The 27,627-nt window shown below is 41.9% G+C and overlaps 1 protein-coding gene across 1 annotated transcript in view; it reads left to right on the forward strand.

Annotated features, from left to right (window-relative positions):
• The window catches only part of LOC124041763 (adhesion G protein-coupled receptor L2-like), a 114,457-nt gene that overhangs the window by 25,899 nt on the left and 60,931 nt on the right, over positions 1-27,627 (forward strand). Inside the window, 2 exon segments of the mRNA XM_046359756.1 lie at positions 1,490-1,706; positions 24,065-24,278. Coding sequence (XP_046215712.1) covers positions 1,631-1,706; positions 24,065-24,278 — 290 coding nt within the window. The 5' untranslated portion in view covers positions 1,490-1,630.

Below are 27,627 nucleotides of genomic sequence, written 5' to 3' on the forward strand. Positions count from 1 at the left end.
TTGTCTAATTAAAATAACATCAACTTGATCAGAAATACATTGTTAATGTTGTAAATGACTATTGTAGCTGGAAACAGCTGCTTTTTAATGGAATATCTACATAGGGGTACAGAGGCCCATTATCAGCAACCATCAACGTGTTCCAATGGCACGTTGTGTTAGCTAATCCAAGTTTATCATTTTAAAATGCTAATTCAATTAGAGGCTCAAATTGGCAGGAAACAAAGAACTTTCCTCTGAAACTATTCAGTCTATTCTTGTTCTGAGAAATGAAGGCTATTCCATGTAATCAAACCCATAAATGCTGGTGCTCCAGATACTCAACTAGTCTAAAGAAGGCCAGTTTAATTTCTTCTTTAATCAGAACAACAGTTTTCAGCTGTGCTAACATAATTGCAAAATGGTTTTCTAATGATCAATTAGCCATTAAAATGATCAACTTGGATTAGCTAACACAACGTGCCATTGGAACACAGAAGTGATGGTTGCTGATAATGGGCCTCTGTACGCCTATATAGATATTCCATAAAAAATCTGCCGTTTCCAGCTACAATAGTCATTTACAACATTTAACAATGTCTACACTGTACTTCTAATCAATTTTATGTTATTTTAATGGACAAAAAATGTGCTTTTCCTTCAAGAACATTTCTAAATGACCACAAACTTTTGAACGGTAGTGTATATGTGACATGACCTCCGTCCGGCGTATTTGACTTTTATTCTAACAAGTCTCTCTGGTGTGTGGAGTGCGTCTTCTGGGAGTTGAGCCTAACCTTAGCCGAGGCAGACAAAGCTGGCTGGGCTGTTTGTGGTTCCCTTCAAGATAAGGAAGAAGCAGACAAAAGTACCTCACAAAGAAGCTGTGTCTCTAATGGTGTCCTGTCTGAGTCTGTGTGAGTGCGTTGCCTGAGCAACAGGGTCCTCTCTTGTGGGTATAAGGCAGTAGAGCTCTGGGGAGGAGATTGAGGGAGGCAGGGAGTGGAGGGATAAACGGGGTGAAGGTAGTCAGTGTAAACACTAATTCGCTACATGGAAAAGATGAGCCTATAGCCCAGGGATGAGTGCTCTGTCATCCTCTCTTCTACCCAAGAGTATTTCCTGTCAGAAGCGAATAATAAACACTAACGGTAGTCTTGATAGACTGAATAACTCCAGTATTTCGTCAAACCTCTCCATTTGCCTGAATGCATGGACTGAATATCTCACTATCTGACTGGTTTGACTGATGAATGTTTGTGGTCATTTTGGCAGATGCATATATCCGAAGTGACTTACTGTTATCACACATTTTCAGTATACATTTGTCTCGCCATGAATATTCACCATTTGTACTGTGTGTTGAATATTTATGGTAATGCATCGCTCAAACCCATCTTGAAAGATGGCAGCAGTGATGACATAGGCTTTGTGATGATGATGTTGTCTCGATTTGCAGCATCACCCCCCCCCCTCCTTTTCACCCCAATCTTCCTCTCTGTATTTTCAGATGAGAAGATGACTGGTGAGGCTTCTCCTAAAACCACAGATCGCTGACTACTCCAAGACTCCTCTGCTTTTTCGATTCTATATCCTACAACCACAGTTGTTAACTAGAGGGCATCTGGAGACCTCTCCACACTCAGCAACAATGGCTCCTGCAGCGTGGAGGTGTTTAGTTCTCCATTGTCTACTGCTCACCCTAATTCATTTCCATTGTTCAGAAGGTAAGTCCTTACTTGTCTGGATTTGAGTCCGATACATGGTGTGTGTGTGTGTGTGTGTGTGTGTGTGTGTGTGTGTGTGTGTGTGTGTGTGTGTGTGTGTGTGTGTGTGTGTGTGTGTGTGTGTGTGTGTGTGTGTGTGTGTGTGTGTGTGTGTGTGTGTGTGTGTGTGTGTGTGTGTGTGTGTGTGTGTGTGTGTGTGTGTGTGTGTGTTCACTGAATGTGATTGTGTTCCATGAAAGTATGTTTGCAGTCTTCTAATGGGAGTGAAGAGTTGTGTTATATGGTGAATTCACTTCCAAGATATTTTACCATTGAAGGTTGATCTGAGTGCAGTGCACCGAGGCTTTTGTAATTCAGAAAACCCCATTCGTTTTTATATGCAACTTGATGGGATGATTCTGTTCAGTCCTTGCACCTGGAGGCTTCAATCAAAGGAGATGGCGTTTTGCCTAACAGAAGAGGTTTTGGAAAGAACTACTAGTGTTTTTTTGTGTTTGTTTTTCATGCTACCCAAAGGCATCTTGTGATTATGTTTTCTTTTCTTTTCCATGCCTTACTTTAGATTAGTATGTTTGGCTGTCATTACAAGTTTGTCAAACTATTCTCTCTGATATGTTCCCATCGGAGGCATTAATATCGGTTGGTTGGTATTTCTGCTTAATGACAATCATTACATGTCTGTTCGGTTTTACTCTCATTGTACTCAAATCACATGCTAGCGTGCCAAACATTGATTACAGCCAAACGTCAAAGCGTATCAACTCCTGAGATTTATTTTGAATTAAATATCTCTTTGTCATGTTTCTATTTCACACTTTCATAGATTTCAATAGTTTTTGTTGTTGTTTTATATTTAAATCTGACTGTGAAAGATGATTTGTTAACTAAAAAGAGATGGGGAATGGAACAGTTGAAACAGGCACAAACATTCAGAAGGAGATAGACTCACTTTGTAGATGTATAGCATTTGAATACGATACTAAATAACTCAAATCTTTTTCCCAAGAAAACAAACGACCACAGAAAAGTTTGAAGAATGGGGCTTCTGATTTGAGCTGCGAGATGGTCTGGGCTGAACGGTCCCGGTGATTTTCTTCTCAGGGCGAGTTCCTGCTTTGGTATGCAGAAAGTCAAGGTTTTGGGTTTCACTTGACGAAGGCGAGGGCTCTCAGGCCTATGAATGCAAATTTGCCCATTTTTATCAAAGCAGGAATGTGTGTGGGGTTTTCACATTGAAAACTATGTCGGATCCATCCGTACGCCACTCACCTTCACCCTGTGTGTGTGTGTGTGTGTGTGTGTGTGTGTGTGTGTGTGTGTGTGTGTGTGTGTGTGTGTGTGTGTGTGTGTGTGTGTGTGTGTGTGTGTGTGTGTGTGTGTGTGTGTGTGTGTGTGTGTGTGTGTGTGTGTGTGTGTGTGTGTGTGTGTGTGTGTGTGTCATTTTTTGAAGCATAAACCACATTTCCATGGATGTCCGACCTACAAAAGATCCCCTCTTAAAAACGACTTCCTCTTTTCGGTGAGGAGAAGATGGTACAATGACGTGACCATGTTCACTCAAAACAAAAACAGTCCTTATTTTTTTGAAAATCTCTAATGACAGATGTATTTTTGAAAATGTTTAATGACAGATGTATTTTTGAAAATGTTTAATCTTGTTTTTTTAGGTTATTGAATGCTTATTCTAGGTTTTTGTAACTAGAGGAATGGAGTCGGCACAAATACTTGTGACTGTCCCCTCATTCCATCGAGTTAATTAACGCTTATGAAAAATGCCATTTGGTGGGTTTTCTTATTAGCATAATAGGGACATCATTGGAAACCATGCTTCAGTGCATGTGGTTTTTATATTCAAATATAGCTCTCTGATTCTATCTCTATTTCTGCACACTGCTTTTTAAAAAGTTCCAGTAATGACTTCCGCTCTATGTTTGTACTCGTGTCTTTTTATTGCTGCCTTTTCAAATCATTGTCTAACTTATATATTGACTAAGTATATCATTCCTGGAGCAGCAAACTGGGTCAGGGATGGTATCATGTTACCCAAGGGTGGTTTTAGACCGCCCAGCCTGTAGATATGAAGATAGAAGGTGACAACCAGATTCAGACCTAGCAGAGCAGCCAACCCTGCAAAGGTAGGGCCGAGTTCCTCTCACAATGGCAGTTATTATGAACTTCAAAGAAAAGAAGCCAAGATTTTTTTTTGTTGGGGTGGGGGGATTATGGTCTGCGGTTTATTTTGTGTAGATATTGTGTAGCCGTCGTTCTGTTGTTAATACCAGGAGTGGAATAGGCCCCTCAACCGAAACATCCAAACGTGTATGAAACAGAAAGAGGAAGATAAAAGTTGTTTCTCTTCTTTGTCTGTGTCATCTCTTTGTGTAGATGGGGATTAAGTATAATTCAGGAAACACTGTTTGTTTTGTTCCCAACAAGTGTTTGGATTGCAGGCGATATTCAGTTTCTACACCAGGTTCTGTCTATTTGACAAGCATATTAAACCGAGGTGTCAATGTTTTGTCTATTCAAATACCAGCCTTTGTGAAAAGTGCCGAAGGGCTAAAGCAGACAGTGGTGTAATTATTTTTGACCTAGTTTATTCACATGACCCCTGTACATATTGAGAATTAGACAAACTTTTTTAGTCAGTGAAAATTGCCAAAATGCAGGCACTCTCATTCACTCCTAGTAGACATGGAGGGCTTCCAATTTTACTTAAACTATTTGCACATCATTTGAAATTTCACATGCATTGGACTGCATTGCTTTCATTAGCAGATCTTGCCTAAAAGTTATTATGTTGTTCTATCAACTCCCATACTTGAGTGATTTTATTCTATCAAGATGGTTATAAGGGTCAACTATAGGTCCCAACTCATCAAAAATGATTGGACTCGAGCCATAAGAAAGCCATGGCTGTGTATTGATGGAATGGCCTCCCATGTGCCACACTGGTATTTCCAGTTGTCAGAGTGGAATGAATGGAAAGAAAGCAGCGAGCCTCGATTCTCCACACTGGCTTCCAGCCATTAACGTCCAGTCTGTCATCTGACTGATATGCTTGGTTTGGTGTTTTTATAATTCATATCTGAACGGTGCGGGTCTATGGCAGGGCTATCATGAATTATCAGTCGAGCCCTGGGAGATTCACAGATGACTGGCGAGACTGCGTGCTGTGAACATGCACACAGAACGCCCTCTGATTTATCCCTTTCCCACGGCACATTCTGGCCCAAATGGAAGTCTTCCGTGAAACAAGACAGGTTTTATCGCTTGGACTTTCATCTAGCCGTGACCACATGGGGGGGGGGGGGTGTCGCTGAGAGATGGATCTTAACCGTCACATTCACATTCTCAAAATGTTTATTATACTGCAGTCATCATTATAATTCAGTCAATATTGGCTACAGCATATGCAGCGATGCTTTCCCCACACAATCCTTTCCCTCACAATGCTTTCTCACCATGTCCACCTTTAAGATGAAATGTGTCTTTTTGAATGTAACCTTGCAGAATTTCCCATGAATAGGAGAAGCCGGTAAACCTAGATACGATTTGTCCAGAAAAATTTAATTATTATGGGAAAAAGCTGTATTGAACAGCACAGGATTCAGCATTTCATTCTGCGAAAACAAAACACAATATCACCCTTGATGGGGTAATTTAGATTAGCAGTGATTTCCTGAGTGGGTCTTGGGAAACCAAGAGCAGCAACAAGAATGTTCCGGTCTGTCTGTACAGGGAGCTATGATTTAAGAGTGCAGGCCTTTGGGAGAGGAGAGGCCTAGCTTGCTTTTATTGTGTATTTAGATGTGATTGTAAAACTCCCTGTTATATGGCCCTATGATGAACAGACACTCAATCTATTAGGTTGGAAGTTAAGCCTCCTGACAGGTTGATTTCATTTGCTTAGCATGCCCCTAAATCTTGTTTGCTGGCAGCGACACAACCCAGCTCAATTCACACCCCTCCAACGTCTCAAGTGGATATAAACACACGGGACCAGACCCCAGCCTCAATTTTTTCCCACTCAAATGTGAGATCTACAGTTAAAGTAAATGGAAGTTCTTCAGACTCAAACAACCCAACTCGTATAATGGTGGTGGCAATGTAATATTGTTCCCTGTGGTGTATACAATAGAGAGGAGTTTCAGTTTAATTGAACACCCCTGCTTGAATGTAAATTCTTGGAGTTGGTTTTCACAAGTCACTTCCTTTCCAGGGCTTACAAATGTCATGACAAAGTCATGCATTTAATCAAACGTTCATGTCTGCAAAAACACGTAGGCTGTCTTTAAAAATTTTTGGGGGGCATTAATCATGTATGGGACTTTAGAATAAGGAAGATGATTGAAGGTAATAGCAATATGTCCGATTTTATTACAGTATAATTTCCAGTTCAAATGGTAATATTTACATAGAGATGAATTGAAGCCAAGAGTATGTCACATTGAATCAACAATATACACAACATATAGCAAATACTAGACAACAAATAAGAACAAAGAAGATTTATTACAGGTGAGACCAAAGACAAGAATAGCGATGATCAGTGTAAACAATGCAATCTGTCGTACTGCGGCATGACTATTTCTACCTGCGCTATGGAATAGTTTAACTTGGCATTGTCAGCAATGTTCTCCTTCATCATGACATAGATTTTAATGTGTCCGGGACATCGTGTTTTTAAAAGACAATTCTCTTAAGGCGCTTGTTTGATGGGGGTCGCGCCGGAGGGGAAGGCAGCCGTCTTAACGGCTCTTAACTAACCATGCTATTTTGTTAGGGTTTTTTTTGCGTTGTTCGCGATTTAAGCAGTGACTCGGTCTATAAAAAAAGTTTTCACATGAAGCAGATGCTAAACTATAGGACTGTTTTTCTAGCACAGACTGGAATATGTACCGGGATTCTTCAATAAGTGCTTCAAGGACCGTCGTCCCCGCAGTGACTGTACGTACATACCCCAACCAGAAGCCATGGATTACAGGCAACATTCACACTGAGCTAAAGGGAAGAGCTACCGCGTTCAAGGAGCGGGACTCTAACCCAGAAGCTTATAAGAAATCCCTCTATGCCCTCCGACGAACCTCCGACGAACCAAAGCATCAGTACAGGACTAAGATCGAATCGTACTACACCGGCTCCGACACTTGTCGGATGTGGCAGGGCCTGCAAACTATTACAGACACAATCCTACCAGACGAGCTATATAACTTCTATGCTCGCTTCAAGGCAAGTAACACTGAAACATGCATGAGAGCATCAGCTGTTCTGGACGACTGTGTGATCAAGCTCTCCGCTGCCGATGTAAAACCTTTAAACAGGTCAACATTCACAAGACCGCAGGGGCAGACGGATTACCAGGATGTGTACTCCAAGCATGCATTGACCAACTGGCAAGTGTCTTCACTGACATTTTCAACCTCTCCCTGTCTGATTCTGTAATACCAACATGTTTCAAGCAGACCACCATAAATGACTACCGACCCATAGCACTCACGTCTGTAGCCATGAAATGCTTTAAATGGCTGGTCATGGCTCACATAAACACAATCTTCCCAGAAACCCTAGACCCACTCCAATTTGCATACTGCACCAACAGATCCACAGATTATGCAATCTTTACTGCACTCTACACTGCCCTTTCACACCTGGACAAAAGGAACACTTATGCGAGAATGCTATTCATTGACTACAGCTCAGTGTTCAACACCATAGTGCCCTCAAAGCTCATCACTACGCTAAGGACCCTGGGACTAAACACCTCCCTCTGTAACTGGATCCTGGACTTCCTGACAGGCCGCCCCCAGGTGGTAAGGGTAGGTAACAACACATTGGCCATGCTGATCCTCAACACGGGTCCCCTCAGCTGTGCGTGCTCAGTCCCCTCCTGTACTCCCTGTTCATTCATTACTGCACGGCCAGGCACAACTCCAACACCATCATTACGATTGCTGATGACACAACAGTGGTAGGCCTGATCACCGACAACGATGAGACCGCCTATAGGGAGGAGGTCAGAGACCTGACCGTGTGATGCAAGGACAACAACCCCCCCTCAACGTGATCAAGACAAAAGAGATGATTGTGGACAACAGGAAAAGTAGGACAGTGCATGCCCCCATTCTCATCGACGGGGCTGCTGTGGAGCAGGTTGAGAGCTTTAAGTTGCTGATCCATATATAGTCACTTTAATAAGTCTACCTACATGTACATATTACCTCAATTACCCCCTGTATATAGCCCTGCTATTGTTATTTCACCCCCCTCTTCAAAGGGGGTGACGCTCTAGACACAGTTATAGACCTATATCCATCCTGCCCTGCCTTTCTAAAGTCTTCGAAAGCCAAGTTAAGAAACAGATCACTGACCATTTTGAATCCCACCGTACCTTCTCCGCTGTGCAATCCGGTTTCCAAGCTGGTCACGGGTGCACCTTGGCCATGCTCAAGGTACTAAACGATATCAATCGATAAAAGACAGTACTGTGCAGCCTTCTTCATCGACCTGGCCAAGGCTTCCGACTGTCAATCACAACATTCTTATTGGCAGACTCAACAGTCTTGGTTTCTCAAATGACTGCCTTGCCTGGTTCACCAACTACTTCTCAGACAGAGGTCAGTGTGTCAAATTGGAGGGCCCATTGTCCGGACCTCTGGCAGTCTCTTTGGGGGTACCACAGGGTTCAATTCTCGGGCCGACTCTTTTCTCTGTATATATCAATGATGTCGCTCTTGCTGCGGGTGATTCCCTGATCCACCTCTACGCAGACGACACCATTCTGTGTACATCTGGCCCTTCCTTGGACAATGTGTTATTAACTAACCTCCAAACGAGCTTCAATGCCATACAACACTCCTTCCGTGGCCTCCAACTGCTCTTAAACGCTAGTAAAATAAATGCATGCTTTTCAACCGTTCGCTGCCCGCACCCGCCCGCCTGACTAGCATCACTGCTCTGGACAGTTCTAACTTATAATATGTGGACAACTACAAATACCTAGGTGTCTGGCTAGACTGTAAACTCTCCTTCCAGACTCATATTAAACATCTCCAATCCAAAACAAAATCTAGAATCGGCTTCCTATTTCGCAACAAAGCCTCCTTCACTCACGCCGCCAAACACACCCTCGTAAAACTGACTATCCTACCGATCCTCGACTTCGGCGATGTCATTTACAAAATAGCTTCCAACACTCTACTCAGCAAACTGGATGCAGTTTATCACAGTGATCTCCATTTGGTTACCAAAGCCCCCTATACCACCCACCACTGCGACCTGTATGCTCTAGTCGGCTGACCCTTGCTAGTTTTTCTTGCCAGAGCCACTGGCTCCAGGTCATCTATAAGTCAATGTTTGGTAAAGCTCTGCCTTGTCTGCTAGGTAAAGCTATCTCATCATCACCTCACTGGTCACGATAACAGCACCCACCCGTAGCACGCGCACTAGCAGGTATCTTTCACGGGTCATCCCCAAAGCCAACACGTCCTTTGGCCACCTTTCCTTACAGTTCTCTGCTGCCAATGACTGGAACAAATTTTAAATTAAAAAATTACTGAAGCTGGAGACTTATATTTCCTTCACTAACTTTAAACATCAGCTATCTGAGCAGCTAACTGATCGTTGCAGCTGTACATAGCCCATCTGTAAATAGCCCACCCAATCTACCTACCTCATCCCGATATTGTTTTTATTTACCTTTCGGCTCTTTCGGCTCTCTGTAATTTCGGCTCTCTCTGTAATTACATCGCTACTATGGCCTATTTATTGCATTACCTCCTCACGCCATTTGCACACACTGTATATAGACTCTCATTTTTTTCCTATTGTGTTATTGACTGTACGCTTGTTTATTCCATGTGTAACTCTGTGTTGTTGTTTGTGTCACACTGCTTTGCTTTATCTTGGCCAGGTTGCAGTTGTAAAAGAGAAAAATTTAAAATTTGATTTTCATAGGATGAAAGGGAATCTTGGCTCTATCATAGGGAAAGTAGTCTATCATATATTGCATCCGTAATGTCTGTGAGGAAAATGATTGCTATTTAGAGAATAATTTGTTGCTGACGTTGACTTTACACTGCAGTCGATTTTGGAGTTTATAATTATTTGTTTTGGCAGCATTGAATATGATATACACCCCAGATGTTAATTATTACAATAAAAAATGATATAAAAATAAAAAGGAGTGAAGCAATTCAAAAATGAATTACGATAGTGTGTGTGTGTGTGTGTGCGCGCGCGTGTTTGCTCGCATATTTCTGTCAGTGGTGTATTTGTGTGATAGGTTAGTCTACATGCTGATTACTATTCTGTGTGTGTGTGTGTGTGTGTGTATTTGTGTCTCATTGGGCTTGGTTTATTTCCACTATGTTTTATTAGCAGAAGCACTCTTGTTTGTGTACCTCTGTCTGCTAGGTCTGTATACTCTAGATGGTGAACGAACACCACTCTGTAGCATGTAATAGTACATTCCCCAAGGCTAGGGAGGCTGTGCCATGGAGCATGACCACATTTTCTGTCCAGGAATTAAATGTCACCTCGGGGTGGGTCACCTGCAAACAAAAGGGCTGCTGGGCGATTTGCAGGTATAAACAGCCCGAGATAAGGAACCCTTCTACTGCTGTGCAGGAAATTGAATAAGTGTGGTTAGAGAGGGAATAAAGTCCTCCGAAACAGGGGTCTGAGAAACAGAGAGACTGAGAAAGAGAGGCACAAAGAGCGTTTTTGTTTGCCTGGTACGTTATCAGCATATTCCTCCGTTGAGTGCTGCCAGCCCGCAATGGCTCCTCATCGAAGTGAAGGAGGGGGGCAGGGAACCAGGAAGCTGTCTGTCATCAAGGTCTCCCCATCTGGCCAATCTCTTATCAGTGGCCAGGCTGCTTGTTGCTCGTATTGACCGGTGGAGGAGTGGAGGGGGCAAGGTCATCACAGTCATCACACTCTGGTCAATCAGTGGTCAGTCAGACAGTGTTCCAGAGATTGTCCGCCTGTTGGGTTGGGCTACTGCATTGGAATGTGTCTGGATTCTGTTTGTCTCTCACTTCATTGACCAAGCTCTAAAAGGGTCACCTACAATGACCGTATATGGGATGTCGGAATGTGATTTCTATAAAATGATTATACAACGGGTGGGTCTAATCCGGAATTCTGATTGGTTAAAAGTGCATTCCAGCCGGTGTCTATTGCACAAGTTACCACTGGCTAAATCTATGACGTTAAAATACCTATTTACTCTGTTCCATCTGACTGTGCATCTCATCAGCCCAGGCAGGGATGTTATCCTCAACAGGATTGATGGGTCCCCCTCGGGACGGTTGAGCTAATGTAGGCTAATGCGATTAGCATGAGGTTATAAGTAGCAAGAACGTTTCCCAGGACATAGCCATATCTGATATTGGCAGAAGCTTAAATTCTTGTTCATCTATCTACACTGTACAATTTACAGTAGCTAATACAGTGAAATAATACCATGCTATTGTTTGAAGAGAGTGCACAGTTATGAACTTGAAAAGTTATTAATAAACCAATTAGGCACATTTGGGCAGTCTTGATACAGCATTTTGAACATAAATGCAATGGTTCATGGATCAGTCTAAAACTTAGCACATACACTGCTAAATTGCACCTGGGCTGGAATAATACATTAGGGACTTTCTCTTGCATTTCAAAGATGATGGTACAATTATTTTTAACTGTTTTTTAAACTTTTACCAGATCTAATGTGTTATATTCTCCTACATTAATTTCACATTTCTACAAACTTCAAATTGTTTCATTTCAAATAATATCAATAATATGCGTATCCTTGCATCAGGTCCTGAGCTACAGGCAGTTAGATTTGGGTATGTCATTTTAGGTGAAAATTGGAAAAAAAGTGGAGGATCCTTAAGAGGTTTTGAAAATTTGATCTCCACTATAAAAAGCATCTAGACATTATCTCACATGTCTTTTAGACAAACATTTAGTTTTCAACAGTGGAGAATTGTATAAACCTTGCTGGCTGTCTCAGACATTTGCAACAATGTTTCAATATTCATATTCGATCTCCAACTATCCCATAATAATGAACGTGTGGGGTTCGGGAGACGAGAGAGAGAGAGGCAGATAGAGTTTCTCAGCCAGTCAAAATCATGAATCAGCTGACATCATTTTATGGATATATACAATGAAATGTAAATAGAAAAAAAGGTAAAACGAAGCAAAGTGCAGCTAGTTTGTGGTTTTTCCAGCTTCAATTTGAAGTTATTGTGTTAGCTGTGTTGTTGCCTAGCTCTTCTGAACAACAGTGTCCTAACGAGAGAGCAAATTTTCTATGCCAGGCGAAATCGCGCCTCATTAGCGCCTTGTTATGGATGTATCCAAATATGTCACTAGAAAATGGCTTAAACAAATACAGTTACTGTTGTTATTCTGGCTGCACTGTTTGATATGACTGTAAGTTAGCCGTAGTTGGCTTGCTAGCATGCAAGGGATAAGAACGTTGCCAGCCAGTATGGCAATGGAACATTTAGAACGAACAACTGGGTCGCCTCCATAGATATAGAACAAAAAGAATGAATGACTGGGTCTTGTCTCTGGCAACCAAACAAATTTAACGAACGACAAGCCGGCTTGGGTAGCAACCCTAGATTTGTTTCGGGACTATATCTTGTAGAAGGATGAAATGGTATGAATAAATTCATCAAAATAACGTTTTTAATGAAAATATGTACAGTTGAAGTCGGAAGTTTACATACACCTTAGCCAAATACATTTAAACTCAGTTTTTCACAATTCCTGACACTTATTCCAAGTAAAGAATTCCCTGTCTTAGGTCAGTTAGGATCACCACTTTATTTTAAGAATGTGAAATGTCAGAATAATAGTTGAGAGAATGATTTATTCCCAGTGGGTCAGAAGTTTACATACAATCAGTTAGTATTTGGTAGCATTGCCTTTCACTTGGGTCAAACTTTTCGGGTAGCCTTCCACAAGCTTCCCACAATATGTTGGGTGAATTTTGGCCCATTCCTCCTGACAGCTGGTGTGACTGAATCAGGTTTGTAGGCCTCCTTGCTTGCACACGCTTTTCAGTTCTGCCCATCCTTTCTATAGGATTAAGATCAGGGCTTTGTGATGGCCACTCCAATATGTTTACTTTGTTGTCCTTAAGCCATTTTGCCACAACTTTGGAAGTATGCTTGGGGTCATTGTCCATTTGGAAAACCCATTTGCGACCAAGCTTTAAGTTCTTGACTGATGTCTTCAGATGTTGCTTCAATATATCCACATAATTTTCCGTCTTCATGATGCCGTCTATTTTGTGAAGTGCACTAGTCCCTCCTGCAGCAAAGCACCCCCACAACATGATGCTGCCACCCCCATGCTTCACGGCAAGCCTCCCTCTTTTTCCTCCAAACATAACAATGGTAATTATGGTCAAACAGTTCTATTTTTGTTTCATCAGACCAGAGGAAATTTCTCCAAAAAGTACGATCTTTGTCCCCATGTGTAAACCATAGTCTCTTTTTTTTATGGCGGTTCTGGAGCAGTGACTTCTTCCTTGCTGAGCTGCCTTTTAGGTAAAGTCGATATTAGACTCGTTTTACTGTGGAAATAGATGCTTTTGTACCTGTTTCCTCCAGCATCTTCACAAGGTCCTTTGCTGTTGTTCTGGGATTGATTTGCACTTTTCGCACCAAAGTGCGTTCATCTCTAGGAGACAGAATGTGTCTCCTTCCTGAGTGGTATGACCGCTGCGTGGTCCCATGGTGTTTATACTTGCGTACTATTGTTTGTACAGATGAGCGTTTTACCTTCAGGCGTTTGGAAATTGCTCCCAAGGATAAACCAGACTTGTTGACGTCTACAATTTATTTTCTGAGGTCTTGGCTGATTTATTTTGATTTTCCCATGATGTCAAGCAAAGAGGCACTGAGTTTGAAGGTAGCCCTTGAAATACATCCACATGTACACCTCCAATTGACTCAAATGATGTCAATCAGAAGCTTCTAAAGCCATGACATCATTTTCTGGAATTTTCCAGGCTGTTTAAAGGCACAGTCAACTTCGTGTGTGTAAACTTCTGACCCACTGGAATTATGATGCAGTGAATTTTAAGTGAAATAATCTGTCTGTAAACAATTGCTGGACAAATTACTTGTGTCATGCACAAAGTAGATGTCCTAACCAACTTGCCAAAACTATAGTTTGTTTAACAAGACATTTGTGGAGTAGTTGAAAAACAAGTTTTAATGACTCCAACCTCAGTGTATGTAAACTTCTGACTTCAACTGTAAATCATTATTTGAATATGTTGGTAAACCCTTGTATAGAAGTGATAATGCCCTTGGAGCCGGTGTTTGGAGGATATGCCTAACAACACCTGTGCCAATATATCCTCCAAACACCAGCTTCGAGGGCATTATACTTAACTGTACTCTGTCAGGAGGTGATTGTAACATGATTGTATTGTATGTCAGGACTCGAATTGGACCTTCACTGTTATAATATTCTAACACATTATTTGTTATCATTAATATATAGTGTACGGCTTTCACGGCTGTGTTTTTGCATGTATGTGCATGTGGCGTATTTGTGTGAGCGTGTGCTTGCGGCATGCATGAGACTGTTCCCCTATCATCTGTGTCCTTTCCTTATCCAGCGAGTGACGCACAGAAGTGGGTTGAGTGCCTTGCTCTAGGGCACATTGGCAGATGTTTCACCTAGTTGGCTCTGGGATTCGTACCAGAGATCTTTCGGTTACTGGCCCAACGCTTTTTACCACTTGGCTACTCGTAGTCCTCCGGTTCTGGTTTGTCCCCAGTCAGCCCAACTGTTCCAGCCTCATTATTAAGAACCGATTTAATCCCTGTTCCAGTCACAGTTCCTCCTGACATACTCTGTCAATGTGCCGTACTGAGGGAGACTCCTGGGCCGGGCTGAGAACACACAAACACACACACGTACGCACACACGCATGCAGGGCCATGTGATGAGGAGGGGACCCCCCTTAGGGAAGCACCTGACTGGTTCCGGGACTTGAAGCAGAAAGCCCAGCTGGGGTTTAAATGTGAGGGGTTAGGAACGGGGCTTTGGCTTTGAGGACGTTTAAGGATGCAGCACAATCATTCAGGGGAGATAAAGAAACTACGCCCTTGCTACACACAGGGGAGATTTTCCTTCTATATTCTCCTCTTTCTGTGTGTTTCATCAACTCTGTGGAAAACACATGCAATAATATGCTAGGCCAGCTTGCAGCAGTGAACTAATTATTCATTCTCTCCCTTGTGTATACTGAATAGGTTTTTCATATATTCTCAACCAAAGCATTTTGCGATTTTAAGGTTTATTAACGCCTGTGACACATATTTGTGTCTTTGGACGCTGAGACTCTTTGGACGCTGAGACTCTTTGGACGCTGAGACTCTTTGGATGCTGAGACCACACTTTAAAATGTATACCAAACAAAAACCATTGATTTCAAAGTTTGACAAACCATAACTCTATGCACAAGGATTACTTTTAACATTTTCCACTGAACATTTGACAAAAACACGTTTACAGGTAGAACGGTGCAGAAAGTTTGGTAACAGAATAAAACGGAGGGAGATTTTATCGTAATTATGTTACTAAAATGTGAAACATTGCATCTACATGTTTTATTTATTTAGTGTGTAAATGTTTCAATGTTGTCACTGTGCATAGAGTTGTATAGTTTGTTAAACTTTGAAATCAATGGTTTTTGTTCGGCACACTGTTTAAAATGGAAAAAAATGGGATCCTCGGTGTAATTCTGTCACTGTGGAATTGCCCATTTCTAGTTCCTTAACAAACAAAAAAATGTTTGATTTGCCAAACTCTAATAATCCAACAGGCGTTTGGTTTGGATAAAGATTGACGAAAGGAGACATTTTTCTAAGACATGTTTTTAACATGGTGTCGTCCCTGCCATGAGGAGCTTAATTAATGGGTGACCCTGCGTTGGCCTCAGAGGATTAAATGTGTTAGCTGTGTAATGATGTTGCTCCCCATTCTTAAATGGCTTCCTTTTGATGTGTCTTAAAGGTCAGAGGTCAGGGCAGTCCCATTGATAGAGAAGATGACCTCAGTTTAAACAGGGCATGTTAGATTGTTAGTTATAAACATAGAAATATAATTTCACCCATCACAGACCCATTGGCTTGATTGGGAATTCCCATTCTTGTAATTCTAGTTCTATGGTTATACTCTTTCGCTTTCCCTCAGAGCTTGGAAAATCAGATGTCATCGAGGGATGTCTTTAGCTTGAGTTGAGCCTGCTGCTGTCTTTGAAGAACCAAAACAGTCTTCCACCTAGATGCTACATTGAATTTGTAAATTGTCTGGAGCTGTCATGTTTTGCCATTGCTGACTTCGAAGACAACAACAAGATCAGGTTAAGCACGAAAGGGCGCTTGGTGTAAAAATAAGGACAATGGGAGCATCACTCACTCGTGCGTCACTTTTGAAGTGGATTTGAGGTTTAGGTTGGGATTTAAAGGAGGCTTGCAAGTTAGCATGCCTGGAGCACCTGGGCTTGTGAACAGGAGAGAGGAAATAGGGTTGAGGGGAAATGAGGATGAGGAGTGCCACCTGAGCGTCTGCCGTGACAGGGTCTCTCAGCCACACACATGTACACACGCCCACACAATATCTCCAATATTTCCAAGCGCTTAATAGATGCCACCGGGGGGGCCTGACTCTATCATGCTTTAGTCCCAGTGATATGACAAATCCTTCCCCTTTAGTTCTCCAGAATGAGACACGCATCAACATGCCGCGCGTGTAATGCTCTCCTGCTCTCCTGCAATGCCCACCCACTGTTTCCAGAGGGAAAAAATATAGAAAACACAGTCTAGGAGATGAATGGCCACGGTCATGAATACCAAGAGTGATTTTTGGAACCTGAAGCACCACCATTGTATTTCAGCCATATTAAAGAGAGAAATTCCTGAGAGCATGGCTTTCACCACAAATGGACTAAGTGACTTATCCGGTTCTATTTTAGAATGCTTACGGTATGTCGGAACCTGGAGGTGTTTGATAGCAGTTATTTGTCTGGGAAATTAGCGTTTAGCCTTTGGGGTCTGTTTTGCGGTCTTGTCTGACATTGTCTTTAGAAACGATTCCCAGCAAGCTAGAACAGACACGGAAAGAGAGAGAGGGGGTGAGTGTCATGGGAGATGGTGCCATATGTCCTTGTCGATTGTATTATTGCAGTTTTCGTGGTTGTAATGAAATATGGGCCTGTTGTAGCGGGGTCATGCCTGTACAGTGTATCTCCTGTGCAGATGTTATTTTGCAACTCCCCAAATCTCCTTCCTCATCTCTCAACTCACTCCCATGTGTTTTAATGTGTCTTCCTTTTGGATAGCATTTGTGAGATTGTATCACAGATAGCAAATGGCAGACACCAGCAGCTATGCTATTTATTGTATGCTACCAGACACTAGCTGCTAGTGTCTCGTAGCATACAATAAATAGCATAGCTGCTGGTGTCTGGTAGCATACAATAAATAAATAGCTCCTAGTCACTAGCAGCTGCTGGTGTCTGCTATGTTATTTAGCATACAGACAAATAACATAGCTGCTAGTCACTAGCAGCTATGCTATTTATTGTATGCTACCAGACACTAGCAGCTATGTTATTTATTGTATGCTACCAGACACCAGCAGCTATGCTATTTATTGTATGCTACCAGACACCAGCAGCTATGCTATTTATTGTATGCTACCAGACACTAGCAGCTATGCTATTTATTGTATGCTACCAGACACTAGCAGCTATGCTATTTATTGTATGCTACCAGACACCAGCAGCTATGCTATTTATTGTATGCTACCAGACACCAGCAGCTATGCTATTTATTGTATGCTACTGAGGGATCTGAAAAGAGACTTGTATGAAATATTTATACAAAATATAATAATTTTCTGTCAGCTTAAGAATGTTGTGTTTACAATTTGAGACAAGTATTATTTAATAAAGAAGGGGTTAATTGCAAGTGCCCTTTAGAAGCCACCGTGATTTTCTTCATACAAGTACTTTATTTCCAAATGAATTCAGCCTATTGTTTTTTAAATCCTTCCTTGGCCTGCAATCAACAACTTCCATTGAACAGATTAGAAATACTGCAGAGGAGTACAAAGAGAGCAGAATTTGTTTAAAAAAAAAACATGTAGCCACTTTGTTCACACTTGTTAAGTATTCAAATATGCTTTGGATTTTTTTCCTTCTTTTTCTTAATTCCCTTTGGAAAATCGTGACTTCATCTTTGGAAAACATACTGTATGCTCGCTTGCCCTATACTCTTGCTCCGGATATTAGATTATGGAGGCATCCAGCGCAGTTGGGAGGAATGCTTAACTTTGGAAGATTCCCTCTTTCTTCCCAAGACATAGGCTACCAGTAATATTGAAGAATAAAACAACCAAAAAAGGCAAACAATTTTGAAGGACTCATGCTGTGTCAGCGGTGGGGCCACTCTTATTCTTCTAAAGGGCTACACCCTGCTTTATCCTGTGGAGAAAGCGTCCCTGTCAAGCCTAGGCCCAGAACAATGGGGGCCAGCCTGGGGGAACAGGTCCATTTGCATGCAGCTGTTTGACGTTTCCACGACCACAAAGACCAATCAAAGAGGCCTTAATGGAGGATGACAAGCGTCAACCAACGCCTAGCTGTGCTCTGTCTGTCTGTCTGTGAAGGCTCTTGCGGCCCTCGCCACTCTGTCTGTATCCCCCACCCCCACCCCTCCAAAACTGGCCCACTTTTTGCCAGACTGATCAAACATTCCGGTACTCTTGCGGCTCCTCAGTCTGAGTCTGAAGTCCTGTGGAGAGCAGAGGAGGGAGTTTTGGGGGTTAAAGGTTGTATAGGATAGGCCTCTTAAAGGACAAAACAATCCTGGGAAAATGAGGGGTTAGGATGAGGGGCTAAACATAACTGTGACTGTGTGTCATGGTCTGGTGCTCTGGCCAAAGCCAATAGCTTTATATCAAACCTCAATTGTCTTTTTATTTTTTTCTCTTTTTTTTTCTCAGGGGTTTAAAAGCATCAGACGATGGCAGCGCGCCACTGGCTGGGCCTGTATTTTTCAGATGCACCCATCTGCGCTGTGGTGCCACTTTCAATTTCAAGGGTGTTGATAGAAAAACAAAATATGTATTATGGAAAGGATTGTTGCCAGTGAATTATAGGCTGCGTACCCGAAAAAAGGAGAAGAGACTCCACACTTCCATAATACAACACATTGTGAGTCCGTATTGGCCCCCCGTCTGCCTACTCTGTGCTCACTTGAGCTCAAATAGCAGGCTTACCGTTGGCTGGCCAGGGGGAGGAATCTGAAAAGCCTATTTTCTTTCCCCCAGTCAGTCAGTCAGTCACTGACCAGAATGCCTGATAAGGCGTCGCCGTGTCAACAGGGCCAGGAATAGGGGATCATAGCCAATTATGGCACAGAGAAAATGTATACAGCGGTTTCCATGGCAATTCAATTGCACATTCCATTTAGTATATTATATACTGGCCTGCTGGTTACAGCCGTAGGATTAAGACTGTGGCGTATATGGAATTATGGGTAACGAGTCATAATTGTATGTTTGTCTGTTTTAAGCTTGTAATGTATCATAATGCATCTTTGAAAAATATCTACGACTTACCTAATTAATACAACACAGCGTTGGTGACACCCCCATCTAAAATATGTATAGGTTTGGCTGCTTGTAACTTTTGGAAAAGAAGCTTCTTCCGAATATGCTCGTAAAATGATTGCAATTTTACCCTTTTCATGTAAAAATGAATAATTGCTATTGGGTAAACTATCTACTTGAAAATAAGGTTGAATCCCTCCCCCCTCTTAAAATAAATGTATTAAGGCGATTATGATACTTTTTTTTGTTCACATTATTGTTAATAATTCTTGACCTTGGGACTAGAAGGTTATATCTGACATTTTGGTCAAAATTGTGTCATTAACACAGTTGCTCTTTAGGTGGTCCTTTACATGTGAGATATGTCAGATAAAAATAAATAATATAGTTTATAATGTCATTTTTTTGTAAATTATCTGAATGTTCTATCTGCACAAACACCTTTGAACTTGCTGCTATATGGTTCTATCTGCAGGCCAATCACACAATGATGGATATTCAATCAACAATAATTGGATGGAGGGTGATATACTTATTGAGTCATGAAAGAGGAAGACATCACAAAAACAGTTCTGAGATCTGGGACTTAAAAAAAAAATGATTATCTCAAAACCATATATTTTGCAGATAGAACCTTGGGACTCCCAAGTACCTGATTATTCATATCATAGGTTCTGGTCCTCTTTTTCAATTACTTAGATTTTTCCCCACCATTTTTCTGAAGAATGGCCGTAACGTAAGCTCTTCACGGTCAAAAATAAATAAATACAGGTGCCTTAGAGCATGTTTAAGGTCCTTAGAGAGGCATTGCTGTTTTTGACTAGTTCTATAGCGATATGACAACCTCCATGGAAGGGTTATTTTACTAAAATTACAAATGTTTTATTGATGACTAGCAAGTAGTTGACATACTTTGGGTGTCAGACACCAGAACAATATATCAAGTTTAGTCATCCAGAGCTAAGCTTTAGCAATGCTGCTAGTTCTCCATAGGATATAGTGTATTTGACATCTTCGCTTTAACAAATGTGTGATGGACATGAATTCATATATTTGAATTCATATATGTGACTAGAAAGAAGGGTATTCTCTTGATTTAATCATTACATTTTTTTTGTACTTTTCTATTGACATAAATGTAACATACTGTGCCGGATAGAATCTTATGGCTGAAGCCAGATTGACATTTCAGAGCCACAAGGTTCTAGCTGCGATTGCACCCCTTTAAAAAAAAAAAAAAAAAAAATGTCAAATGTCTTAGGATTTCGATGCTCTGCACTTCAGGTACATTTAGGGTGAGGACCAGAATGGGTGATCAAAAGAAGAATTCACTAGAAAACAGTTCTGAGATCTGGAATGTGAAAACTTTATTGCTCAATATCTCAAAACTATGCTTTGGGCAATTCATTATCGGTTACGCGATTATACGGTTATTGTGCCAGCCTTATGTAGGATGATTTAATGTTAGTCTGAAGGAGCGATGAAGAGAGAGGTAGTCTTGCTCCGTTCTTTTATTTATTTTTTTCACACACAAACACACTCACACAATGTGCTATGGATTTTCCCTCCTGTTTTCTGAACTGTTCTGAACTGCAGCTGGCTGCCCGACATGCTTGTGTCCTGTGGCACTTTCTTTTCCTACCACTGCAAAGTTGGAACAGAGAAGTCCAACAAAGTTACACTGAGCCATGAGATGAAAAGCTTTTCACACTTCCTCAAGACATTGACACTCATGCGCACACCAAAATGTTTCTCCCCCCCACGCGTAAAACCTCTCTGCCCCATTTAACTTTTAATAAAAGTCTCCAACATTCACAGTGATTTTCCAAAACAAATCTAAGTGGGTACATTGTAAATGTGTCATGCCTGAGTGGCACAGTGGTCTAAGGCACTGCATCTCAGTGCTAAAGGCATCACTACAGACACCCTGGTTCAAATCCAGGCTGTATCACAACCGGCCGTGATTGGGCAGAGCACAATTGGCCCAGCGTCGTCCGGGTTTGATCAGTGTAGGCTGTCGTTGTAAATAAAAAAAGTTAAATAAAGGTTAAATAAAAATGATAAAGTACCCGTGTTTTCCATTCTGTTCACATCTGTTCACTTCATTGACACAGGCAGACCAATTCTTTACACTAATTGGTCTTTTGACAAATCAGATCAGCTCTAAAAAATATCTGATGTGAAAAGAATTAAGCTACCTGTGTAAATGCAGCCAAAGAGGTGAGAATGCTTTGAACTAATGGTTATTGAAAGAACATGATGTGCAGTCTTCAAACAGAACGAAATGGCTTTTTACTTCATTCTATTATTTAGGAAATTCATTCTAGTGTAAGGAAACAAAACAAGATTTTCTCAAAACATTACAACTTTTTAAAAGGGAATTTTCATGATACGTATCCAATTACCGAGAGGTAAGTGAGTCTTTAATGAGATCCATGCTATCTGAAGGGAGTGGAGAGACCAGGCAATTTGTCCTTGTGTGCGCCCATAACAGTCAAGATACTCCCCCTTAATTGATATACTGTTGCCCTATGGCCAGATGGATCTATACTGTACTGGGGAAGAGGAGGCAGGCGAGCCCCAGGCTTAATCAATTGCTAGGCCTCAATTGACAGCAGCTGTGTGTGATCAGACCATACAGTAAACTGTAGTTCCCTGATAGATGGCCCATAGCTAACTGTTGGACAGAAGGGGAAGGAGGGAGGGGAAGTTACAGTGAGCTACAGTCCACTCTAAAGGAGAGTTTTTCCATTGAGAAACTTTACAACCCCATGAAAATGATTCTCTCTGTCTGCTTTCTGTAGCCTCTGCCTGTGTGATAAAGCTGTCACTCCCTCCGTGAGGAATGGCCATGAAACCCGTTCATTAGTTGTTGTGGTGAAGTTGAAGCCGCACGGGGTAGTTACAGTAGTTATAGCAGTTCGTTGGACTACGGCACATACATCTCAACGAAGCAGAATCCACAGACCAATTAGCATACATGTTTATCATTAGTATATTCATGAATACACATATATTGTAATCTGAAGTGGTATCATAGCATTCTGTTGTTAAATGGTTCATGCATAAAAATCATTTCCAATTGAGAGCTTGTTTGGTGCCTCATGCTTCCAGTCGAGTCTCAGAAAAACTCTCATCTCTTGGCTTACAGGTGCTTTATATCCACGTTAGTATCCAAGCCTTTGTAGACACTCGCCAGTGTTTGTCTGCGACATTTGTGGAACCTACACAGAATACCATTATAATAGAGCAGGGCCATGGTACCACTACAGGCTAGAATGACAAGCAAATAGACAGACATGTGAGCCGAGGTCGATGTCTCAGGGTAGTAGGAGTTTCGAGCCGAAATCACTTCAACTTTGAGCCATTCGTTCAAACAATTGCCAATTGCGTCATGCCCTGGCTGTCAAGTTGTGTATGGTTGCAATTAGCAGGCGGGTGCAAAGCAAACCCGGGGTGGTTAGTGTTATTACTTGACAATGCAGAGGAGCCAATGGGAGTGCTGAGAAGGTAACAGGCTGAAAAGAGTGACTAATTAGCAGAGTAGTGCAGTGGCAGAAAACACAAATGGCAGCTGAGCTGGCCCCTCAGAGAGGCAGACTGTTGCCGCGGACAACAGTGATTATTGACAGCTCATGCAGTGCCACTGCCTTGCACTTAGTCCTTTAACGGAACACCATTTGCATTTCTGGAACTTGAGGTGTTTTCTTAGGGATTGGTCTCGAAATAAACTGCACACCTGTTCGCTTTTTTTCTTTCTTTCCCTTCCTATTTTCTTTTTTTAATTGATCTATGTCTTTCTTTCTCTCTCCTCTGCTTTCTTTTAATATCTCTTTATATGCATTTCCATGGTATTTATGGCTTGACGTTTTCTTGCTTTTCGGGGGAAAAAGAGAGTAAAAAAACAACCTTTTCAATATACTTTGTTGATGGGAGGAACAAAAACTGATCAAAATAGTTAATTTTCCCCAAAGCACAGATATTTGGCTGGTGTTCACATCTGCTGAGCTCCGCATATAGATTTTTCCTCTTCTGTGGATTTTTCCTCTTCAGTGTCTTCTATCATCGACACTGTAAAATGGATTAAATTACATTCCATGCTGCTGCTGGGAGATTCCGGCTCTTTTCTGCCTCTTGCTCTACTGATAGAAAAGCTAAACGAGTGAAACAAAAAACAAATGAGGGAGCTTGTACCCCTTTGTCGAAACGAACCATTCAAACTTAATCGAACCATGGTCCTGAAGGAGGAATTGAGAGTTTGGGATTTTGAGTTCTATAGTATTGTGTTTAGGTGTATTTGAATTTGTTTCTTGGGTTGTTACATGGACTTTTATACAATGACTATACAAATGTCTTTGCCAGAAACAAAGAGACCTTGGAGAAATTGGTAATTCAATTTAATTGTCTTTTTCCTCATCCTTGTTGTACTGTATGTTAAGATTCTTCTGTTTTAAACCGTTGTAAACATTGGGCGAGTGGTCTGCAGTTACTAATTAAATGGATTGTCTTTTGATGCTCTGCAGTCTGTACTACCTCCTAAGATATCAAATGACTCCATCTTACTGGGTACTTTTGGCTCCTCTTGGCTCCCATTCCTACGAATGCAGTATATTATAGCAGTTTTGTACAGCACTTTACCTAATATCTCTTGACTTTCTCTCCCTCCCCCCTCTCTCTCATCTCTCTATCCCTCCCTCCCTTCCGCCCAGGGTTCGGTCGTGCGGCCCTGCCGTTTGGCCTGGTCAGAAGAGAGCTCTCCTGCGAAGGATACGCCATCGATCTCCGCTGCCCCGGTGCTGATGTCATCATGATCGAGACGGCGAACTACGGCCGCACCGACGACAAGATCTGCGACGCCGACCCGTTCCAGATGGAGAACGTCAACTGTTACCTCCCCGACGCCTACAAGATCATATCACAAAGGTAAGAGTCAACTGCTACCTCACCCAAGGCCTACAAGATTGTATCTCAAAGGTAATAGAGCAGAAAGGTCTCGTTACACAATATAACCTGGAGTTAGTTAGGGATGTGTGGTATGTGATTCTAGAGTCCAGGCTAGTGATTCTGGATCCACTAGTTTTCTATCAAAACAAAGTGGTTTGGTTTGGGTGGTAACCCTAATATTACTAGACTAGCATTTATGTTACCTTTTCAACTGACCAAAAACAGACAATTTACCCACACTTCCTTGACTTTTTAATAATCAGATGTTTTTGTGGGTATTGTTGTGGAACTCTAGACCGTAAAAACTGGACAGGGGGTCATTAGTAGCAACCCTAGACCATATGCTCTATGCATCCCTGCACCAGTACCACTGCAGCTGCTCAACCAGCCAGCCAGCCAGCCAGCCAGCCAGCCAGTCTGTCCGTCTCAAAAGAGTCACATGAACCTCCTTCTTAATCCCTCTGTTTCCAACATTAGTTTTTTGTTCCAACACTCGTAACTGCATTGACACAGCCCAGCACCCAGCCCTGTGCAATGCCTCTACCCCCCTCATAATACCATTCGTATTAGTAACACTCTCCCAGGACATTTAGCTGCAATACTGCCACTAGGCTGCGTGCACCATTTTAAATTGTCTGCTATGCCGGGCCCGGAAGTGTGTATTTAAAGGACCCCAGATTAACGTTTCATAAGTCAGCAAGAACCCCGGCTCACCTACCGAAACACGCCGCTACCCTGCCCTGACCTGTGTGCTACTGAGTGTATGTAGTCATCCACCTTAGGAAATAGGTCCTGCCTTCTGCCTTATCCATCCGGCATCCACAAAAATTCCCATGAGCTCTTGAATAGATAATAAAGACGTCCCATATTTAGCTTGTCACGCTACATTTACTGCGGTGTTTGTCTCAGCAGTTGCACACAGACCAGACGGAGACAAAGACAGAGAATGCTCATCGTGTCCCTTGATTTGCCTGTTAGTGCTCACGTGCTGGTTTAGCCGTCCTGGGTTCAAACACTATGTGGTATCTTTCAAATGCTTTGAGCATTTTCTCTGGCCTGCTTTGAGGTCCAGATGGGTGGTTTTGCAACAATTCTATTGGTTCTACTGCATCAGACAAGTTCAATCGAGCCCAGATAAAGTGTTTTAGAATTATATCAAATATTATTTTATCCCATGTCTGCATTGTTGCCTGGGCTAGAACCCACTGAACTCCACTTCAAACTAATCTGTTAACAAAGGCTTTTAGGAGAGTCAGTGGAGGTGGTAAAGAGCCCAGAGCCCGATCATGCTCTACACCACTAAACCTACTGTAGCTTGTGTGCGTTATTCTAATGTAGTAGATCAGAGGAAATGAGACATGACAATAATGAGTATTGATACAATAACCCTGGGTGGTTCAGGCAGCAGGTGTACGCCACAGAACAGCCAGCCCGATGATGCGCTAGTCTGAAGCCTGGTTATAATGGATGCCGGCTTAAACAATGGAGATAAATACACTGCATGAAATGAGAAATAGGCTGGTGGAGGATTTGTCTGTTACCATGGATGTCACCGTGGGTTTTATATGTTAAATATTTGCTTGTCGTTTAGCAGACAATCTTATCCAGAGCGACCCCGTGAGAATCAAACCCACAACCATGGCGTTGCAAGCGCCATGCTCTACTGAGCCAAATGGGATAACTGAGCCACTCGGGATTACTAAGTATTTAAATCATTTCAAAGACGCCACCAACCCATTGGTCATAAGCAGGAAAACATACAAATATGATTAACTCAAAATGATGATAGGTGAAATTATCACTGTTTCAGTGGACAGAAATCAGTGTTAACACATTATGGAGGTAATGAGTCATTTCTGGTGTCATTGGAGTAAAAAAATCACAAGACTGTAGCTAGCTAACAGATTAATTGCAGGGATTTGGAATGAAGGGGAAGTTCTGGAGAGTTTTTTTCTCACCCTTTCCCATGCAGCACTAATCTCTTACCTCAGAGTAGGACAGGGTAATAGCCCTGGGCAGGGGATAATGACATTTTTCTTCATTATTATTTTCTGACGAAGGGAAGTGGATAACAGACATCGCTGTCTGTCTGCCTCCCAGACAACCTCCTGTAAAGTCATTGTAATAGTGGTGATGATGGTGATGATGACGATGATCTGCCGGCTGCAATTCTACATTTGATGATGGGGACAAACAATGGGACGAAATAGTAGAAAGAATATGATTAGTCTACCGACCGTACAATAGTTGCAACTAATTGTCCAATATCTCAATGCAAATCGCATGCTTATATGCAGGTTGTAATAGGCAGCAAGTGACTGGTTAATGAACACTGCATTTTACGCATGTGTGTCTTATCTGTACGTAATTGTATTACACATGGAGTTTCGACAAGGTCACGGGGTCACGGCAAAGTTTTGTAGCAGGTCTGATAACAACCTAATTTGTTCTTGGCTGTCACACTAAACGCTGTCCTTTTCGGCTTTTGAGGGACAGCTAGGCTCTTTGCTTCGGCGGTGATTCTGTGAGAGATCTGTCCAACTTGCACGACTTTGCATTTGACCTTCTCAAATATTTATCACTAAACTGGCCTGCAAATTGTTAAGTCGCTATTTTGTTTGGCTTTTTTAAAAATGTATTTAAAAAAAAACTTGTCATGGATAACTGTTTGCTTCTGCTGTTGTTGCTGCCGTCTCAATCCTTCAGTCTCAAGAGAGCTTGATTGAAGTGGGGACAATTTCATCTTATATTTATACAAAATCAGTTATTCTATTTCCCTCCCTTTCCCCCTCCATCTCTCACTCTGTTGCACTTGCAAAACACAAACACACACAATTGAAACCGTTTTAATTTAAGGATAGCGCATTCTACTTCATAGCCAAGGTCAACTCAAGTTATGAGGCAAATAACTAACTCCCATAGCAAATGCTCGGGAGCCTCCCATAGCAAATAATGGTGAGCATTCTGTGTTTTTGGTGGACCCGCTTGAAACAGCGAATTACCCTGCCTGTTGTGTACAATTTAAATTGTTCTCTGTGTGGGTGAGTGGTCTCAGTGGGTACATGGCTCTGATAAGGTGACATTCTCATCAACATCGCATAATATACTCCAGACCGGTCTTCAGCTCTTCACGCAGTTCTTCCACTCTTTATGTTTTTTATGTGTGTGTGTGTGTGTGTGTCTCTCTCTCTCTCTTTATATCTATTTACTGTTTCTCTCTTTTATTTATTCCGACCAAATGATTCTTCTCTTCCTCCCTCAACTTGTTACGTTGGCGTCGACAGTACAGCATATTGAATCAAGGCCCTACTCTGATGAATAGGATTTT

The sequence above is a fragment of the Oncorhynchus gorbuscha genome, linkage group LG08, assembly GCF_021184085.1.
Source record: "Oncorhynchus gorbuscha isolate QuinsamMale2020 ecotype Even-year linkage group LG08, OgorEven_v1.0, whole genome shotgun sequence".
Classification (NCBI taxonomy): Eukaryota; Metazoa; Chordata; class Actinopteri; order Salmoniformes; family Salmonidae; genus Oncorhynchus; species Oncorhynchus gorbuscha.